Here is a 19,613-nt window from a genome sequence, read left to right on the forward strand (position 1 = left end):
CCATGCACATTATGAACTGGTTCTGTGATGGCCACTGGGTACTTGCAAATTGAATATGGTGGGGTGATTATCCTGGCAAGTTATTGCCACTGAAGCCAAGGGTGGTTAAAGCATCCTCTGTCACAGTTAGATGGCAAACAGCAGCATTTCCATCTTGAAGATTTGCTTCTTGTTAATACTGAGTGTATCTATGGAGGTTGAGCTTATGGTAGAAAGAAGGAAGCTGGATTTTGTGCTTATTATAAAACTGGAACTTGGCAAGATGTCTGGAAGGTAAGTTGTAAGTGGATCTACAAGCCAGCTTGGCCTGTTGTGAAGGTTTTAATGTCATTTGATGATGAAATCCTAGATGAAATGCTAATAGGTTTGGAAGCAAATTTAAGTGACCTGCTTTGCTTTGGGAGTAATATCCATACATGCAAATCAAGCAGTTTCCTGAAGCTATGTAATTACACACTGACAAGTGTTCTACTCAAATCAGCTTCCATGTTTCATAGTTCCTTGAAGTGCCCAGCCCCATGGTGGTGTGCCTCAGAGGATTACTCATAACTGGTTCTACAACAACAGACTAAATAGTATTTAGAAGCAAATCAATATTTGCTATCTCCAATTTGCTGTTGAACATAGAGACTCCTAGGGATTGGCTTCCTGCAGGTGATGTAAACAGTAGTGACCTTTGAGGAGATTTGGGAGAGGGAGAAATGGCATTAGCAAATGCCTGAGGAATTTCTACTGATGGGGAAGGAAATAGTGCCACACAGGAAAGCAGCTGAACTCTTTTGTGCATTAGCAGCTTAACCTTGAATTTTACCAACTAGTCTTTGAACTAGCTTAGTTTTACTCTTTGAGGAATTAGTTGCCTTTGCCATAAGATTTTACAAAGCAGTATATCTTTGTGAATATTCAACACTGACTAGGATGCAGTTCCTGGCACTGAGCCAACTTCTGCCAACTTCTGCTGTCCTCTAGGACATAGTTGTGGGGCAGAGAACTGTGTGGGTTATACAATAGGGTACACCCAATCCTAACCTTTTCCTTCTCCAGTGGCTTCTTGCCCTCTAAATTATTCCAGCTAATGCCTGTCAGTGCTCTACCCATGCACTTTGATACAAACAGTGCCTCTTATACCCTCCTGTGAAAGCATGTTGTAGTTGGGCTTACTGGAAGAGTGTGGAAGACCCAGTTTCAGTGAGTGGTCAGAATTTGTCTCTATAATTTTTTTCTTATATCAAGATCTGAGCTGAGCTGATCAAAAAGGCAATTCCTGACTTTTTACTAGCTTCCAGCATTACATCTTTCAATTCAACCCTCACAGCAGGCATCCTTCTTTTCCAGTATAGGATTTGTGTGCAGGCCAGCCATATGGTGGGTGTAATTATTATTTTATAATAGTCTTACTGCTCTCTAGCTGCCCAGTAAACACAGAGCAGTTTTAGTAAACTATATATGTAAGTATAGGAACTTTGGACTTGAATGATTTTCTTCACTTTTATATAATATTAGGTGTGAAGGAGAAAAAAAGATTCAATTTAATTTATAGAAACTGCATAAAGTTTATAGAGTCTCTACAATCATCTTAAATGAAAAGATTGTGGAGAAGAGAGGCTGTACTGAAACTGGGAGGTCCACAAGACCAGAGCAGAATAACAGTTAAAGGCACACATCAGTAAATACCTGTGCTGAACTTTTCCCATTAATTCTGCCATCGAGCATATGGACTGCATTAGGGCTTTGTGTGCCTTAGGGATTTTATAAACACATTTCCTCTCCTTTCCTCTTCCCCTTCCAGTTACTGTTGCTTTAGAATTTTACAGAATCAAATAGTGCCCGTTCTGGGGTCATCTCTCTTCCTGGAAAGAAGCTGTTTGCCATGGAGACAAATTCATCTCAGAAACCTGTCTATGTATGCAAGTGCTTCCATGGATGTGCCTTTTTTTAATGTTTGGTGTGTGAGCTTCCCGAAGCAGTAATACCAGCTTGGCTCATCCATGCTTTGAGGCATATGTGCAACTCCTGATTTGCATCATGGCAAAATTTCTGGAGCAAAATTAGGAGCCAGTGTGTGCTCAGTTTTCTGGATGATCTGTAAATAAACACAGCTCTCTTTTGCATCCTTATTTACACTGAAAGTGAAGGTTGCCAAAGTGACTGGTGAAAAATATGACAAGAAACCAAGCCTCTGATGATACCAGAAAACACTATGTTTGCTTCTGTGAACCTTTCTGTGTTTCCTTTTTGATTTTGGTTGACATTGTAAATCTGTATATCCAGCCCGTTTGGTAAGGTCTCCTTTTTCTTCTCTGAAGCCTGGCACTGGTGCTCATCCAAGCATTCCTCAGCATTTCAGACAAGTTTAATAGGTGGCCCTGTTGTCTGCTGCTAGCTCCTCTCCCTATTCTGCCTGCCCCTTTGCACCAACACCTGTATTTGAACAGAAAGAAGTATATCTGGGAACTATTCTGGCTTAACCTCCACCCACTGTCAAAAGTTAATTTTAACAGCTCGATTGTCGAAGTTACACCCTGGGTGACACACAGCACTTCTGCTGCTCAGCCATGGCTGTGGGAGTGAGTGCATGGAAACCCAGATCTGAAGCTGAGGAGCTGAAGAAAGTGAAGCCCAAGAAATATGTGACACATCTCTAAGTTTATTGTACTTTGGGATTTGTAGGTGGTAAATGCTGTGGGTGTTTTACAGATACTCTGGAGTCCTAATATAATTTACAGTTCCATTTGTAGAGAGCTATTTCAAATCTTTGCACATTCTTCTAAGACATTTTAAAAGAAAAGCCAACAACAATAATTAGTTTGGCATTTTCTATGTTTTCTAAAGCACTTAAAGGGTAATGACTTTTTTTAACCAATCTTGGAGAAAATCAGGTTTTATGGAATAAGATGACTTAAAAGGCCTAAATGGACATCAGTGACAGATGTACTTCATGCTGAAAAGCTCTATTCCAATGCATCAAAATAAGGAAAACAGTTATACATATGATTAGAGGCTGCTGACCCTTTGGTTAAAATGATCAAACAGAACAATATTAAAATTTGATTTACAGAAGCTACTGCTTGGCCTACAATCAGTCTGACCAATAAAAGCAACCCAGACTTTTTCAGAATGTGATTTCCCAGTAGATAGGTTAGCTGTTTTTGTAGGGTTGAAGAAACACAAAATGGTTTTAAAATATATTTGATATGCTCTATGAGTAGATTGAAATACTAGCATATAACTAGTTTTAATGGGTTTTGTTCATAAATTGCCAGATTTCCTTAATTCAAGTGAAACTTGAGAACCACTTGAGAATAATTGTCTTTAAAGTGAAATATTACTTTGACAGTCTACTTCATTTATATTAAATATACAGTTTACTTTTTTATATTAGAAGGTAAATGAAAGCTGGTCAGTAATATGATTCCTCTTGCACTCTTGCCATAGTTCACTATGGAAATGGATTCAGGAAATGGCAGATGTGATTAAAAACTCTTCAGCTGGCCCAAGAGCTGTTTGTACAGCACCCAGTGCACAGCACTTCTGGCAAGGAACAAGCACTTCTAGTCTTATTGCAATATAAATAAAATGATTCTTCAGTCTGGAGACTTGGGATTTTGATTCTAAATGCACCAGTTAGGAGACTGGGGAGATGGGATTTCACGAGGCTTTTCCATTCATAAGAATGAAGACAAAATTGTTGTGTTAGTTCTGTTTCCTTGTGCATGCAAATAAGTACCTTGGAATCCCTGCCAGCCCAATTTGCATGAGGGTGTCAGAGCAATAATCCTGTAAATTGACATAGAGGGGTCAAGCTGCCTGCTCAGAGGGTGACAACACTGGAGAGCTGTGCACAGCACATAAATGTTCACTTTTCAGAAGCTGAACACTGAAGATTGCAAAACTAAGAGAAGTTTCTTTCTCCTGCCTTTAAAATGTGTCTACAAATGTATAGCTCATGTCTGGGCAAAGAATTTGAATAAAACACTGAAACTGAACCTTGTATCTTCTGATTTAGAATGTATTTATTTTATTCACCAAGTTCTCATGAATTCTTACTCTTTTGTGCATCAGTTTCTGAAATTTCCTACCAGTTTTCCCTCTTCTGGAAACTTAAAGTCTGTTTCTTTGTTTCTGATATTTCTAGTCGAACGCGAAAATGTACAGAAGAGGACCTTTACCAGATGGATAAACCTGCATTTGGGAAAGGTAAGACTGACAGTCTTGATATCTGGATACAAGGACATAGCCATGAACAGATTGCAGTTAACTTCTCTTAAGTAGTTAAACTTGAGAAACAAAGTTGACATCTGTGCATATAGGGATGCTTGGTGGCGAATGAGCCAAAGCTCAAATCCAGTTTCTGGATTAGTTAAATTTAGTTTTCAGGCACAATGAATGCTTCACTAGCATTTATCATCTCAGGTGCATTTAAATCTTTAATGCCACTGACTGTTACCATGAGGGTAGACTTTTCCCATAGAATGCACCCACATAAAATCAAATATGGTTGAAGCTCTGAGGTGATGATGTCTCTCTGAAGTGGATGTTTGAACATCTGAGGAATCATGGCTAAAGACAGATGTTCTTCAGAACCTGTCTTTGTCCCAGATCTGAAGATGGAAAACAGTAATTCCTTGTCAGTCATGTTATGGGGGGGGGGGGTGGGGTGGGAATATGATGGGATCTTCCCATATCCACCTACGTCAGAGAGCTGATGTTCGGACATCATATCTTTAAGCTGTAATTGTTTCAAAATGACACCATAATATGGCGCTTAAACCTAATTTGCTGTTCTTATTGATGGTAGATAAGTACTACCTCTTCTGAGTAATCTGTCATGCAGAGAACGTTTTTGTTGCTGCTGAGGTTGAAAAGAGAAAAAAAATATCCTAATGCTACTGAGACAGCAGCAACACTTAGCGTGGGGTCAAGGAGTGAGACCAGCTTCCTGATCTAGACAGAGCCTTAACTCAGACTGGTGATTGAGCTTCACAATGCTTTAGTATGTGTGGCTAAATATCAAAAAGTACAGATTGAGACTAGGTTTGGGCTGACTTTCAGTTTAGTAGTTCTTGAGAAGTGATTGCATTTCAGACACAATAAAGTAAAGGGGTTTTAGAAGAAAGGCATCACACATATAGTTGCTTAAGTCTACCACTCTGCAGTGAGTGTTTCTGAAGGCATAAAGGGATCCTCTTAAATCTCTCTAGAAAATCAGAATAAGGCTAGTTGGAAATGTTTTGATTAGCAATTGCTCTCAAAGGCCTCTCAGAACGAAGACAGTGTTATGTGATGCCTTCATGAATCAGGCTCTAGGGCTTTAAACTAACTGCAGTTTTGGAACTTGTCAGAAAGGGTTGTCAAATATGTGACTGCAAAGAAGGTCTTTGATTTACAGAAGGAATTATATAATGAAAAAGGCTGTAGGGTGCTGTTAATTCTGCTGTGCCAGGCATATGAAGTCTTAGAACCTTTGTGAGCAGGTCAGCTTTCCCTGGAGTGCATACTAATTTTTTTCCTCTCTGATTCAACAGTAAAAATGCTTTTCTGGAGAAAGGGTGAAAGCCTTCTGCTTTATTAATGTTTTTGCTGGAAGTGGCACAATAAACATAACCATGTAAACAGTGACAGCTTCGCCAAAGCTGTCTCTAATTACAGGTGATTCCCTGAGGACACTCACTGAGAAAGGTGTCTTCTGCCTTTATTCTCAAGGAAGCACTTCTTGCAGAGTGGCTTCTTTTTTTCAGAGGCGGTAGTGAAGTCTTCTTGTACTTCAGGAAACTTTTGGTGTGATCCCACTTGGATCATGTCTTGAGAGAATCTAGCTCTGCTGGTCATGGGATAACTGGGAGTAGTCTGAATTTTGGAGTTCTGTTTGTTCTTGCTTTAAGTACTGAAATAATAGAAAGTGTTTGGGCTTTAGTCTTTCAGATAAGTTATTTAATTTTAAAATGAAAGATACTTTGCTTTCTTTCATGGAGTATTTTTTAGTCTTTTGGCTAGATTAAAGATCAGTAATGAAAATATGTGGTCCCAGTTTGCCAGGAGCCATGCTGAATCGAACAGAAGTGTGTTGCCCAACCAAAGATGAAAAGATTGGGCTCTTTAGGGACAGGTGAGTGAGTGACACCTGAGTAGGGTGTAATTGCTGCAGCTGGGGCTACCCCTAAGGGCTGAGCTGACTTGGCTATGTGCTTTGAAGTGCACACATCCACCAACACTGAAGTGAATGAAGACATGCTTTCCTTTGGAGAAGTTTGCTGAGAAAAGAGAGACACAATACAAGAAGTTGCTTTTTAAAGTACTTAGAAAATGCTGGGAGACAGATCGGCACCACCAGAAGCCTTTCACATAAGAAGGGACATTGTGGCTGTCTGGGATATGGACTTATTTCAAAGTGGTATTTGCTTCTGCTGGACATGTCTTAGTCTGAGGGATCAGCACCCAACCCCTGGGTGGTTATTTCTTAGGCAGGGTATTTAGAGTTAGATTCTCTTATGGGAAATCTGGAATTAGTCCTTGTCTGATTTCAGTTTTAGCTGCAACATTCATAGGACAGAATTGCCACCGATGTGAAGAGCAACCAGCTCTTTATTACACACAGCAGGCTATGATTTACTTCTTGTATCTCGGTCTTGTAAAATTTTCCTTCCATCTCTCTGAAATCATGGTGATTTATCAAAAAGTAGTGCTTTAAAACCTATCTGGTTTCTTTTCTTCACAGTGCAAGCCTCCTTTGAAAGTGAAAGACTTGTTTATTGATATACAAGATGGCAAAATCTTGATGGCGCTCCTGGAAGTCCTGTCAGGACAAAAGCTGGTATGTACAGAGGGGAAGAAACCTCCATACTTAAGAGCTCAGTATGTTACAAGCAACAGTGCCTGGACGTTCAAATAATAAGGGTGAATTTGGGCCCATGTCTTGCATAAGGTAGTAAGAATTCCAGCAACTTTGTTGTAATTTCCTTATGTTAAAGGTGGGTGTCCTCAGCTATAATGTTTCAAGGAAAAAGATTTCAAGGAAATATAACAATGAGGTGTAAATGGTGTGTGATCAGTGTTAATGTTCCTACCCCTAAGGGTTTTTAAGACTTTAATACTTTAATGCTCACACATTCCATTTGGAGATTACCCAAGTCATATTACCAAGAAAACACCTATTTGCTGTATCATATTTTTAATCCTTAAATTCTGTTTCTGTTTTGTCTAAGTTCATTATGTCACTCAGTAGGTCTTCTGATGCCTGCTGTAGGTTTGAGTTTCATTCTGATGTCCTGGCTCAAGTTTCATTAGTCTTACTAATACAGTCTAAATCAGCAGGGCAAAGCTTTACTAATCAGAAACTTCTTCTCCTCCTTTCTTTGTAAGAGCTGTATAAAGTTCCACATAATAGAAATGGAACACCCAATGCAAATACAAATGCACTTGACTTTAATGTTTTCCTTCTCCATCAATCTTGTCATCAGAACTCTCCTGTGTGTGGTTGTCACACTTGGGTAAGAGGAGCAGCTGTCTCACCACTGCAGATGCACCTGGTGATGCTCTGTAGTGACTGACCACCTGCATACCCTGCAGCAGGAATGCCTCAAATGTGTGCCCACACATTCACAGTCAAGAATATTTTTTAATATTCTTGAAAGTTAGCAGAGCTGCAGCAGAAGCAGCAGTGTCTCTATGTGCATTCACAAGATTGCATTGAAGGCCAGGCTCAAAATGAATTGAATGGGGAGATACATCATGGTAAACCCTAGGCTATGCTCTGGAAGGTCAGGGAGGAGGTGAGAGAAGGGGGTAAGGTCAGCTGGCTGTATTTCTTGCTAGCTGTTTCTGCACACATGGGATGAAAACAGTGTGCCAAAGTGGAATTGCAGGGAGACAGGCATGCAAAATCTTTCATTTGTGCCAAAGTGAAGGGTTTTGCCTCCCACCTCCCTGTGCCTGCTATTAGAACTGCTCATGCTTCCTAATTAGGACAATTTCATTTAATTCAAGACAAAAGAAAATCTGTTATTATGAATTTTCAGGCAAATTTGATCCTGTGACTGAACATGGTTGGGGAGTGATTACATAAATAATCAATGTGGCTGGTCCAAGAGAGTGGTAACATCTGGAGAACAAGAAAGCTGGTTGCTAACCCTGTTTTGCTACAATCATGTAGTTGAAGCATTTTACTGCTCACAAAAGATGGCAATAATTTTTCATAGATTTCCTTAGCTTTATTTTGCCTCTGCGCTTGTAGTGTTTTAAGCTTTGTATGATGTGGTGAATGATTCCACCAGTTTTAAAAACAGTGTGGCACTTCTTTTCTCTAGATGCACGAATACAAATCTTCAACCCATCGCATTTTTCGTTTGAACAACATAGCAAAAGCACTTAAGTTCTTGGAGGACAGTAATGTGAGTATTTTCAAAGACAGGTCTTAATATTTTCTCTTGATATATGCTGCAAGTGTAATCGTTGCCAATCTGATGCGCTGTGTGTATGCAAGAGGAGTGTACTGCTCAAGAGGCTGTGACTTACTTTTGCAGCAATGCTGAAAAGCCACATAAAAATGCACAACAAGAACACCTACAAGAGTCTAAAACAAGGATTATTTGCTCATTTTATATGTTAAAGTTCAATGGGATCAAAGGATCAGGAACCCAATATTAAAAGAAAATATAAAGAAATGCAAGTAATTTTTATTATCTGGGTCTTAGTCGCATTGCTTCAGTTACACCGATGGTAAATTACTTTCTTTTCTCAGAAATACTTTCACTATTAGAAATCATGTATTTATCTGGTAAACTGATTGCTGCAGCAGCTGATCATGAGTCAAAAGCAAGAGAAAATGAAATTTGGGAACATGAGATAAATGCATAATTCCAGGAATATAACTTCCCTCATAGTCAGTGTTGTACTACCTCAGCATCACTTCCTACAGCTTTAAGTGACCAAGTGTGATCAGATCCTGTAGCTGGAAATGATTCATTCCTTTTTTAATTTCTCCTGTGATTGGTTTATTCCAAAACCTGTAGCAGTGGGAGTAACGGGGTCAAGAGAAGCCATGTAACAATTTGTATACATGGTATACCTAGATCTTCCAGAAAGAGAAAACAGGTATTGGGCTGTTTCCTACAAGACTCCAGTAAGGTTAAACTTTATAGTTGAGGAGGGATCAGTGTGTATGCAAAACCCTGCCTTGTATGGGATGCTCCAGCAGCAACTGGTGTCATTTTGCTGCTTCCCTGCACTGAGCTTAGCTCCTACTCCAGCAAGCAGGAGAGTTGCTGCAAACCCCAGTGCAGGAATGAGCATGATGTCAGGTCTTAGCACATCTCTTATCACTTTGTAGATGTGGGAGGTTTAACATCCTTTGCCTTTTTCCCCAGGAGAGGATGTGAAAGGTCAAGAAGTTGTCCAGTAACTTCCAGGTGTTCCAGCCTCCCTATGGAAACTCATCAGTAGGGGCTGATCTGGCCCTAAATGTGTACGTCTACACGTCCTGCTGTAGAACTGCTAAGAAATATTTTATGTATTCACATATTTCTTAACAGTTTCCCAGTTGATGCTTTTTAACCAAATCCAGCTAAGGCCCACTGGCAGATTATTTCTCTCTATTGGTACCAGTGTTTGGCAGAGCTGCAGCTGAAGCATATCTGGTTGCCAGGACCTCACTAGGTCCTCAGTCACCAAGGCCAGGAAGGAGGAACCTTGAATGCAGGCTAGTAGTGCTAAAAACTACTTTCCTATGGATTTCCTGTTCATTTAAGAGTAAGCAGTCAATATCTTGTAGCTGAGTATCTTTGCTGGGCTGGGTGACAAACATAAGCAGCAGTAAGAGGACAGAGCTCACACTAAGCACTGTAATGATAAATGCGATTTCCTCCCCATTTTGGAGAAACTGCTATTCAAATGTAATAAGTCTTAAAGGTTTTCCCATGCCAAATACCTTGGAGCTAGCAAGAAATCTGATCCTTGACATATGACTACTAGAGGTGTCTTCTTGCTGAGACTGAAAATGTTGTGCAAACCATTAGATAAAAAGTTATTTTGCTTTCCTTTTTTCAGCTTAACCAAACCAGTTAGTGAACGGTGGCGATGAAAGTGTTGGCAAAATGCCTCGGCTGCCAAGAACTTCAGGGTTAGATATTAAACCAGAGTGGGTGGAACCCGACAGTGTCTGCTCCTGTGGAACTGGGGCAGCAGGGTAAAGCCCTGCTGAGTGATTCACCGTGTCCGGGACTTGTCCGTGATAAATGGGCTGCTGGGCTTTAACTCGCTCTGGGTGCCATGTGCAGTAGTGACAGCTTCCTTGTTTCCTCCCTCCTGCCTGACCTTTGCCAAAACCAAGTCTGTGTTGTCTAGGAGAAAAACATCCTGGTGTTATCAGCTGGAAAAAACCTCAGTGTGGGAAAGTCTAGAGTTTGCTTGGTATTAGGCAACCCTATCTGTTGCTAACTGATTTAATCAAAGCTCTGTGACAAGCTGTGTAAGGTGGGATAAGGAAGGAAAAAGGAGATGCATAGAAAAAAAAAGAAGTAAGCAGATCTTACTAGGATTTTAGATTTTTGTATGAGAAAATGACTCTCTACTTTTTATGAGTGGGGTCCACTGGAGGGGGCCTCATCTTCTTCCATTTTTGTATGGAGGAAACACATTTGTAGTCCCAAAAATGCAGAACTGATTTCACTTCTGTTCTGCAGACTCTGCTGAGGGTTTCAGATAGAAGTTCCAAGAGAAGGGTGATTGTGACCAGGGCAAATTTTCGCTAATACAAGATTGCAGTATTGCTTTTTTGCTGGCCTGTCAGTGGCAGCAGTGGTAATGGACATATCCAGTAGTCTCAGTGCATTTTTTGCATATACCTTCCTGCTTTGAATTTGGCTCTGAATTTATGATCTCTTCTACAGGTAAAGCTTGTTAGCATTGATGCAGCAGAAATAGCAGATGGAAATTCCTCTCTGGTACTTGGACTAATATGGAATATAATCTTGTTTTTCCAGGTAATAAAATTAGAATACTTTAACCATAAGTAATCTGTCTTCATGGTATCCATCTATTCCAGCTGAATGCTGATTTTTAAATTGATTTTTAATCTTAAAGAACATAATAGATCATGCTAAACCTGAGCTTTCCCCCTCCTAATATACACTAATTTTATAATTGCAGCTTCCTTCATTTTACTTCGTTTGACCTATTTTGATGTAAATTAGAGACAATTTAAACCCTCATTTAACTTGGACCTGAAAGAGAGCTTCAGATTACTACTTTCCCTTCTTTCCTGTGTCTTCTCAGGATTCTGTTCCAGATTCCCTGGATCTGAACAAATGTCCTGGGTATAGTTCCAGGTCACGGTTTATTTTCAATAACCTTTACCTGGATTTGGTCCAATATGGTGGGAAATTCCATTTAGAATCACTGTTCTCTGGAGACTTACTCAACACAGCAAAAATTTGCAACTGATATACATGGTCATATGAAAGATCTCAAAGGACCTGGAACTGATAACATATATTTGGGCCTGAAAATTGATTTATCCCCAGGCTTAGATTAAAACTGCTCCCTCACCTAGACATAGTTTGAAAATTATCTTCTAGATAATCCCAAGTTCTAACAGACAGAGAGAGATGGAGGGAGGGTTCTGCAACTCTCGTAAGACTGTGAGGCCCTTTCATTCTCTCGGTCTGATTTAAAAAATAGCTATAAGGTTAAAAAAGTGATCTCCAAGTTGCACTGGGGCTTCTCTCCCTGGCTGAGCTCCTCAGGCTGAACAGTGCTGCACAGAACCAGTTTGGCCAGGCAGACTCACAGGCAAAGACTGTGTCACCCTGGCAGCAGAGGGCACAGGGGACCCAAAAGCAGCAGAGTCTCGAATGTCAGTGCTGATCAAGGACAGGAGTGCTGCTGCAGGTCATCTTTTCTTGACAAAAAATATTTCACTCAAGCAATTCCTGTGAAGAGAACAATTTCAGTTACACTAACTTTTCTTTCAAGGACATGTTTCTTTGCTCTTTGTTTAATTTGCACAGTTTGGCCTGAACTGATAGCTTGCCCTTTCTGTTGCCTGGGCTGCTGCTGGCTGTCATGCTTGTAAAGTACATGTTTAGAGTTAAAATGAACAGGTTTATAATTATCACTTAAAATTCAGTATGGCACTGATCTCTTTAAAGTTTGCATGAAAACAAGGACATGATGCAGCCAGTGATAATAAAGCAGAACAACTGTGTATTTCACCTTTTATTACAGATTAAGGAGCTTACAGGCAACCTCAACAGGAACTCCTCCTCCTCCAGCCTGTCCTCTGGGCCCAGTGGTCCAGAATCAGACACATCCCCCAGCACTCCCAGTGTGGAGAGAAACATGTCCATTACAGTGAAGGATCAGCGGAAAGCCATCAGGGCCCTTCTAATCTGGGTTCAGAGGAAAACCAGAAAGTAAGCTAACAAACCCTCAAACAAAACAGTGTCTTGCCACCTGCCCCTTTGAAGCTGAGTATCTTTTCTCTGTCCTGCCCCATGGGAGTGTTACCATGAGCTGTGACTTCTTCTGCTTTTGAGGTTTGGGAGCACAGGGTCTCTGCAGGGGGTGTTTCACTATGGCCATGTGTTTACAGCAGCCAGCTGACCTTGAAGGCCTCTGCTGCTCCATGGTTTGAGTGTTAAATGTTAACTTGCACTAACCTGCTTGGTGCTGTTTAAAACAGGATCTGCCCCCTACTCCTGGACCCTGGTTTTCATGCAGCCTATTTGACATCTTTTGCTGATTAAAGGTTAGGTATAACCAGGGGATGAACTGAAAAGAATAAATGTACTGAAAGACTTTATCAGCAGCCTTTTAAATTAAGCAGTAGCCCAGAGGAAGCTTCTCTGTGCACTGTGAAGTGCCTTGAAGGACAAAGCCCCTACTAGAGTCCCTCCTTCCTCAGAATTAAAGGGGGGAAGGGGGTGAAACTTATGCCACTTCTCTTGAACTTGTAACATTTGAGTGCATTTCCACTGCACAAGACATCTCTCTCCTCTTTAATAAAAAAGTGGTTCTTTCACCAAAGCATTCTGGCAGAGTTACTGCCAGGTTAAAAAACTGTAGTAAGATGTCTCAGGCACATGTGAATATTTGGAGTGTATTTTACATGTATTGTTTATTGAAGTAGTGACTGGCAGAGAGTTTTAAAGAGGGCATGTGTCAAAGTTATTTATGCAGGTTGGTTAGCTGAATATTTGACATTTTTGTCTCTGGATTTATATTTTGCCTTTGAACACAAATTTTCTGTGTCTAGTGTTGAAGACAAAAATTTACATCTTAAATATTTGGTCCTGTGGATCACATCATCCCTTGGTTATCTCCAGTGAAGCTAAGGGTGCTTGTTAAGCAGATAAAATTCTCTCATTGGGATCTGAAGTTCACTGCTACCAGTGCAGACCATAGAGGAAGTCCAGTTTTAGTCCAAAATAATGCTGATGTCATCATTAATAGGTGGCACAAAGAAAGTGAGGACTTGAGAAGTAAAGGCCACAGACTTTTCAGCCCAGTCAAACAGTGCAAATTTATAAGATCTAATAAGAGAAAATTGTTCTTGCAACTGCATTATTTAAAACATAATAGCATCATTGTAATCCTGTTATCCAATGATCTGTGCAGAATTTTCTATTCTGGGGCTGTATTATTGCAAGTTTGATGGCTGTTTTTCCTCCAAATCTTTGGGCCTCTAACACTCTTGTGGTTTATGCATATGCTGACACCATTTGCATTTGGCAAATTTTCTGCTATAGAAGGCCAAGTACACAGGAATGTGAATCATTTATGCTTATGTGTTTAAATATTTAAATCTTGGAAGTTTTCCCAAGCTATGGCATTAAAATGCTGGAGAGCAGCAGAAACAGGAATCACAGAGACATTTGGTTTTGTGAATGTTAAATGTGGTTACTGAATTCTTAAGGGCTTTGTTTTTACTAACTACTTCCTAAAAGCAGGTTGGTGTCAGCTGTTAGCCACACCAATTCAGTTTGTGAACCCATGTGTTTTCTGAATGTATTCCTAGATTTTGAAATCCAAAAATATCTCAAATGTGACAAGTGCTACTCAGCAACCTTATGTTTTAACTTTGAGGAGTCTGAAAATGATGATGCCTTCACTTTGGATTTTGTAACAAACCATGCATGTAAACAGTATGTGATTCTCTTTAGGTATGGCGTTGCAGTCCAGGACTTTACAAGTAGTTGGAGGAGTGGCCTTGCTTTCTTAGCCGTCATAAAAGCCATAGATTGTACTTTGGTAGACATGAAGCATGCACTGGAGAAATCAGCACGAGAAAACCTGGAGGATGCTTTCAGCATAGCACAGAATAAACTGGGTGTCCCTCGGCTCCTCGAACCAGAAGGTAAACACATCAGCTTTGTTGGGTAACACTCAGCCTACAATGAACTCATGAATATTGCATTGTGATACATACCAAAAACCTCCCAGTGATTAGGCTGCTGATGGATTCAGTGTGCTGAGCTTTTTGATAAGTAAAATAAAAACGGTCAGTGGCTTGTAATTGTATACTTCCAGTCATATTTGTAAGCTTCTTGAGGTCAAAGATCTTACCGTGGTTTGAGCTATGTACACTGGTCCTGGTTATGCTTAGATGCTTTGTGATATCTGCATTCAGATGCAGGGCATTAATTGTTGTGCTGAGGGGTGTCTCAGTGCATTAGCATGTTCTGTAACACCTAGGCTGCAGAGACTAAATGTCACTCCAGGATGAACTGTGCAATGCTGCCATACCAGGCAAATGGAGTGATACCCACTCAAATGTATCTGCATCTCCCAGTTTTCCCCTTACAGTGCATGCATACACACAAGTATTTATACACATAAACCTAAGTGTGTACATGTACATAAAATATGCATAAATGGATTTCTTGTCATTCTTTTTACTGAACTCTACTAGACTGGTGCTAGGCCTTGGTGTCATGATTGAAAGCACAATTGTACTTTCATGGCCTGTTAGAAGACTGAGCCATCCTGCTAAAAATAAACCTCTGTATTGTCGCTCAACAACAGTTAGCTGTCTAGTGACAACAGCATAAATGGCAGTATAAAAGTGAATGAAAAGGGAGCCCTGATCAGGGTTCAAGGATGTGTTTGGAAATAGGAAAAAAATGAATGTGAATAGGATGTTGAGAGCTCTGTCAAGTGCCATCACCAGTGAAGAGCATCTCTCTTATCTGTCAAGAAAAAAAAAAGAAGTAGCTTGTTATTTATGTGACCATAATGGCAGGATAAATGTCTGACAATCTGTTCCTTTGCAAGAACATTTCAAAGCTGTGTGTGCTCAAGCCCCTCGCGTCTGTCTCCACAGATATCATGGTGGAGTCACCCGATGAGCAGTCAATTGTGACATATGTGGCACAATTTCTGGAGCACTTCTCAGAACTGGAAGGGGTATGTGTTTACTTCTATGTCATGTCATTTCTTTAATTTGTCTTGGTGTACGTAATAAAGTGAGATTTATTTTCTAGGTTTCTTTCTAAGGTATTTAAAATAAACAACAAACCTGGATTTAATTTTTCATATTTTTGTTAAATCCAGTGAAATGGGCTTTCACTGGTGATTACTAAACTTATTTAGGTAGAATTGTGCTTTTATACATTTACGTCCAATTGTGACTTTCAGAGGTTAGAACTGGTTTCACAGAACTCTACTGCTTTGCTATATTGGTTTTAAATAAGGCTGAAATTTACTCCTTTATCTATAATGATTCATTGGACCTCAAATTTAATTTTTACTTCTATCTTCTCAAGTTTGAGGGTCATGATCAGTCTGAATTTAGCAGGTGTGAGACACAAGATACCAAAAGCTGAATCTTGTCAATATAACAGTAAAAAACACTCATTATAAGCATGAAATAAATTGCAGTTTAAATGACTAGGATTTTAATGCAAGAATAAGGAATTGAGGATTGAACATGGGCTGACGTTATCAAGAATTGCCAAAGGCCTTTTGGAGAAACAGACATTTTCTCTCATTTCTTGACTGAAGGGTACAGTTGGGATATATTTTGTAGTTGATAAAATTGGTGGACATTACCAAAGTAATTGAAATAAAAATTATTATAATAATCTAATTATTATTATTATTAGATTGGATGAGCAATAAGATTGGTCGACATTAAGACTTGATGGCATTTTAATGGACAAAGTTAAAAATGACCTTTCTTTTAATGGAGTCTGTTGGAAAGAAATAATGTGGTAAATCAATATATTTCACAATGGATTTATTGGAGTTGTTAGATTTACGTTATTCTCAGGGTTTGGGATTGTGTCAAAAAGCCAAGTCAATTGTCTCCACAGGTGCAGCAGGGAGAGATAAATATATTAACAATTGAGGAGTAGGCTTGTCTGCATTCTGATCTTCCTGTACAAGTGCTTTCTTGATGTTGAGCTTTCCTCAAGGCACTTGACTTGCCAAATTAGTTTTCCTACTTTCAAAATAAGTGAGTCATTAATTGGCCATTTATAAAGTAATGGACTGAAAGACTAAGTATTTATTCTTTCCATCGTGTTTTGGAAATGTAAAATGGTATCTGAGCTAGGATTTGTTTCTAATGGTATATCACCACTTACAGGAAGACTTTACAGATCCTGACAAGGAGCTTCCAATTGAGTCCACATATGTCCATATCAAAGACACACCATCAGAAAAGGAAGGCAAAATCTTGATTTTAAGTGAAAGTGAAGAAAACATGTATACTGTTAATCATGAGAGGAGTCATCCGGCTCCTCCAAAGGTCCATATTCATGATATCCCTGAGAGAATCCCATCAGAAATCACTTCTGAAAATTGTAATGGGAAACTGAGTCAAGTGTTAGGTGATTTACAGGGAATGTCTGAAGAGGAGCCTCAAAGGCCTACCTCACTGAAAATTACAGGACCTGTCAGTTTTGAATCCAACTCCTCTTGGGAGGCTCTAAATGATAAATTCATGCCAGATGAAGAGAGCATCTCTGATGATGCACTGAAACAGAATGATGACCTTTCTCCAGCTGTTCTGACAGATCAGAAAAATTCAGTTGACTCTTTTGAAGAATACTCTGAAGAATTAACTAAGGAAACTCCTACTGAATATGACAATGAAACCAAGAGCCTTTCAGCCAATACTTCTTCTTTGAGTCCATTATCCTGGACTTCAGGTATACTTACAGATGATTCTATTAATAAAGTCGAAGAGAGCAAACCCCAGTCTTCAATTATTTTGCCAGAAGATACATCAAAACAAGAAGATACACAGAAGTACGTTCTCCACCTTCTAAATGATGAAATACAGACAATTCCACAAGATGAACATACAAAGGAATCACCTGTCCTTGAGACAATAGAAACAAACCCTTGTTCACCAAATGATTCTAATCTTGAAAGCCAAGAACTAGCTATACAGCATGAAACATCTGATGACTCTCTCTCAGATGTACCTAAAACTCCAGAGGACCTGGACAGCTGTGATGAAGTTGAGTCTGCAGCTGAAGTGCTACCCAGTTCTTCAAAAGTATCTGTGATACCCCATGATCTCTTTTATTATCCACATTATAATGTTCCCATATCAGCAGTTCTGAACGCTTACCTTGAGCCTTGTATCGAAGGTTATGATACAGGAAATGAAAAAGCTTCTTCTGAAACAGTAACAGATGTTGTACATGATGAGAACTCACCAGAACAGAACCACAAGGAAGATGATCCAGAGCCAGACTTGGAGAATAAGTCAGGTACCCCTCCATCAGAAACAGATACTGAGAACAGCGAGGAGGAAACTACAAAAACAAGCAGTCATGTGAATTCTTCTGATGAAAAAGAAGTGCCATTACTAGTAGAAGAGTTAGAAATAGAAGAAGATGGCAATAAGGCCATCAACCATGAAGATTCTGCTATTCCACAACATCCTGAGGTATTTTATTTTATTACAAGCATTTCTTTGTGTCTATATGTGGGCTTAGCATCAGATCCCAGTGGTTTTCATTTTCTTTCATTTTGCAATGTTTGGGAGAAATACTTAAAATGCACTCGGTTTCCTGTTCCATTACACTGTTTGCCACAGCCCCCTACTGGAATGAATGGAATTACAGATCCCTGAGAAGATCTGACATTTAAAGAGAAAATAAACCCTAATACCAAGGGCATTGCAAAAATGTGAATTTATATTATGTTTTAAAATAATTTAAGGCTTCTGTAATCTCTAAGCCTAAACGATTACATAAAAGTGCAGCAAAAATGTGAATTTTTATTATGTTTTAAAATAGATAGGGGTTTCTGCATAATCCTTAGGCATAATAGATTACCAGAGAGGATAATTTTAATAATCTGTAATAATACAGAAATTAGTATTTATTCTAAAGAAAGGATACAGGCAATGATAATTTTTGTCTCAATCCAATTAAGTTTGCCTACAAAAACTTAGAAAAACAATTTGAGTAGATACATTACACAGGTAAAATGAAGGCTTATCTGCACTGGAGGAGGAGAAAGAAGTGGGTACTTTGGGGGTATTTGATTTAGGCAGTTTGCTCCTGCATCTCCTCTTGCAGACACCAGTTTTTGAAGTGCTGTACATGTTTTCTAGCACAGTAATTTTTGACAGTGTCTTTCAGGAATATGTGTCCATTTAATGCTGCTGTACATGTTGCTTAGACATGTTGCTTGAACATGTTTTGATCCTGACTCTAACTACAGTAATGAAGTCAGTTTGCTGTTAACTTGAAGGACTAATTGGGGGTAGATTTTAAAAATTCTGGTGGATTGCTTCAAAGAGCCATGTCATATCATGACTTCTTAATAGAAAGATCTGACTTTCCAACTGTATGTATGTATGTTGAACTGATGATTCTGTGTATCCCAAAAGATTTTCAAGAAATTCATTGCTTTTTTATTCTCTTCAGTGGGACTTTCAATCTCATACTATCTGCAGTTGAGTGTCAGCGTAGGCTGCACCACTAAGATATTTGGAAGGGTGGGGAATCAGTCTTCTTGTCTTAAGGAAAACATTTCTTAATTTCAACAGGCCATAGCAGAACATCTAGAGGATTTACCAATAGCCATAAAGACACCTGAAGAAAATAGTGATAGGGAGGAGGAAGAGAAAAATATGATTGAAGAAGATTTGCAGATCTCAGAAGTTGCAACTACTACTCTGTCACAAGATGACCTGGAAGAAAATGCTGAATTCCAGGACTTTACCAGGTATTTCACATCAACTTTGTCTTAAATACACCTAAGCAGTCTTTTAAAAGTTCCCTGTCCATTGGATGTTTGTTGTAGTCTTGTTTTAGGAAGAAATATTGGGATTCATTGGCTTCTTCTTGTGTTTCTCTTAAATATGTCAAGTGATTCAGTAGGACTTGATTTGACTGTGCTACAAACTTTGCCACACAAAACCCAAGTAGAAGCCCAGTGCATTTTGAACATGGAAGTGTTACAATTGCTTTTCTATCAGAGTATTTTGTAATGTAGATGAAAGAGTCCATGTGCATTGTGACACTACATGGAAGCGTGACACTGATTGATTTTAGTAAATACTTTTTTGGATGTTTTTTCTGGTTATGAGCAAGTACATGAAGCGTTGGAGAGAAAATAAAATTAAGAACTCACGGGTCAAGGTAAAGGCATTT

At 39.3% G+C, this 19,613-nt stretch overlaps 1 protein-coding gene across 4 annotated transcripts in view; it reads left to right on the plus strand.

Annotated features, from left to right (window-relative positions):
* CLMN (calmin) overlaps window positions 1-19,613 on the plus strand; it is a 68,711-nt gene that overhangs the window by 45,449 nt on the left and 3,649 nt on the right. For all 4 annotated transcript variants that reach the window (XM_083864348.1, XM_083864349.1, XM_083864351.1 and 1 more), the window contains exons 2-10: window positions 4,136-4,197; window positions 6,716-6,811; window positions 8,304-8,387; window positions 10,884-10,976; window positions 12,220-12,407; window positions 14,157-14,350; window positions 15,317-15,399; window positions 16,583-17,896; window positions 19,007-19,185. In XM_083864348.1, coding sequence (XP_083720474.1) covers window positions 4,136-4,197; window positions 6,716-6,811; window positions 8,304-8,387; window positions 10,884-10,976; window positions 12,220-12,407; window positions 14,157-14,350; window positions 15,317-15,399; window positions 16,583-17,896; window positions 19,007-19,185 — 2,293 coding nt within the window. The remainder of the gene's footprint in view (window positions 1-4,135; window positions 4,198-6,715; window positions 6,812-8,303; window positions 8,388-10,883; window positions 10,977-12,219; window positions 12,408-14,156; window positions 14,351-15,316; window positions 15,400-16,582; window positions 17,897-19,006; window positions 19,186-19,613) is intronic.

The sequence above is a fragment of the Zosterops lateralis genome (genome assembly GCF_965231275.1).
Source record: "Zosterops lateralis genome assembly, chromosome: 6".
NCBI lineage: Eukaryota > Metazoa > Chordata > Aves > Passeriformes > Zosteropidae > Zosterops > Zosterops lateralis.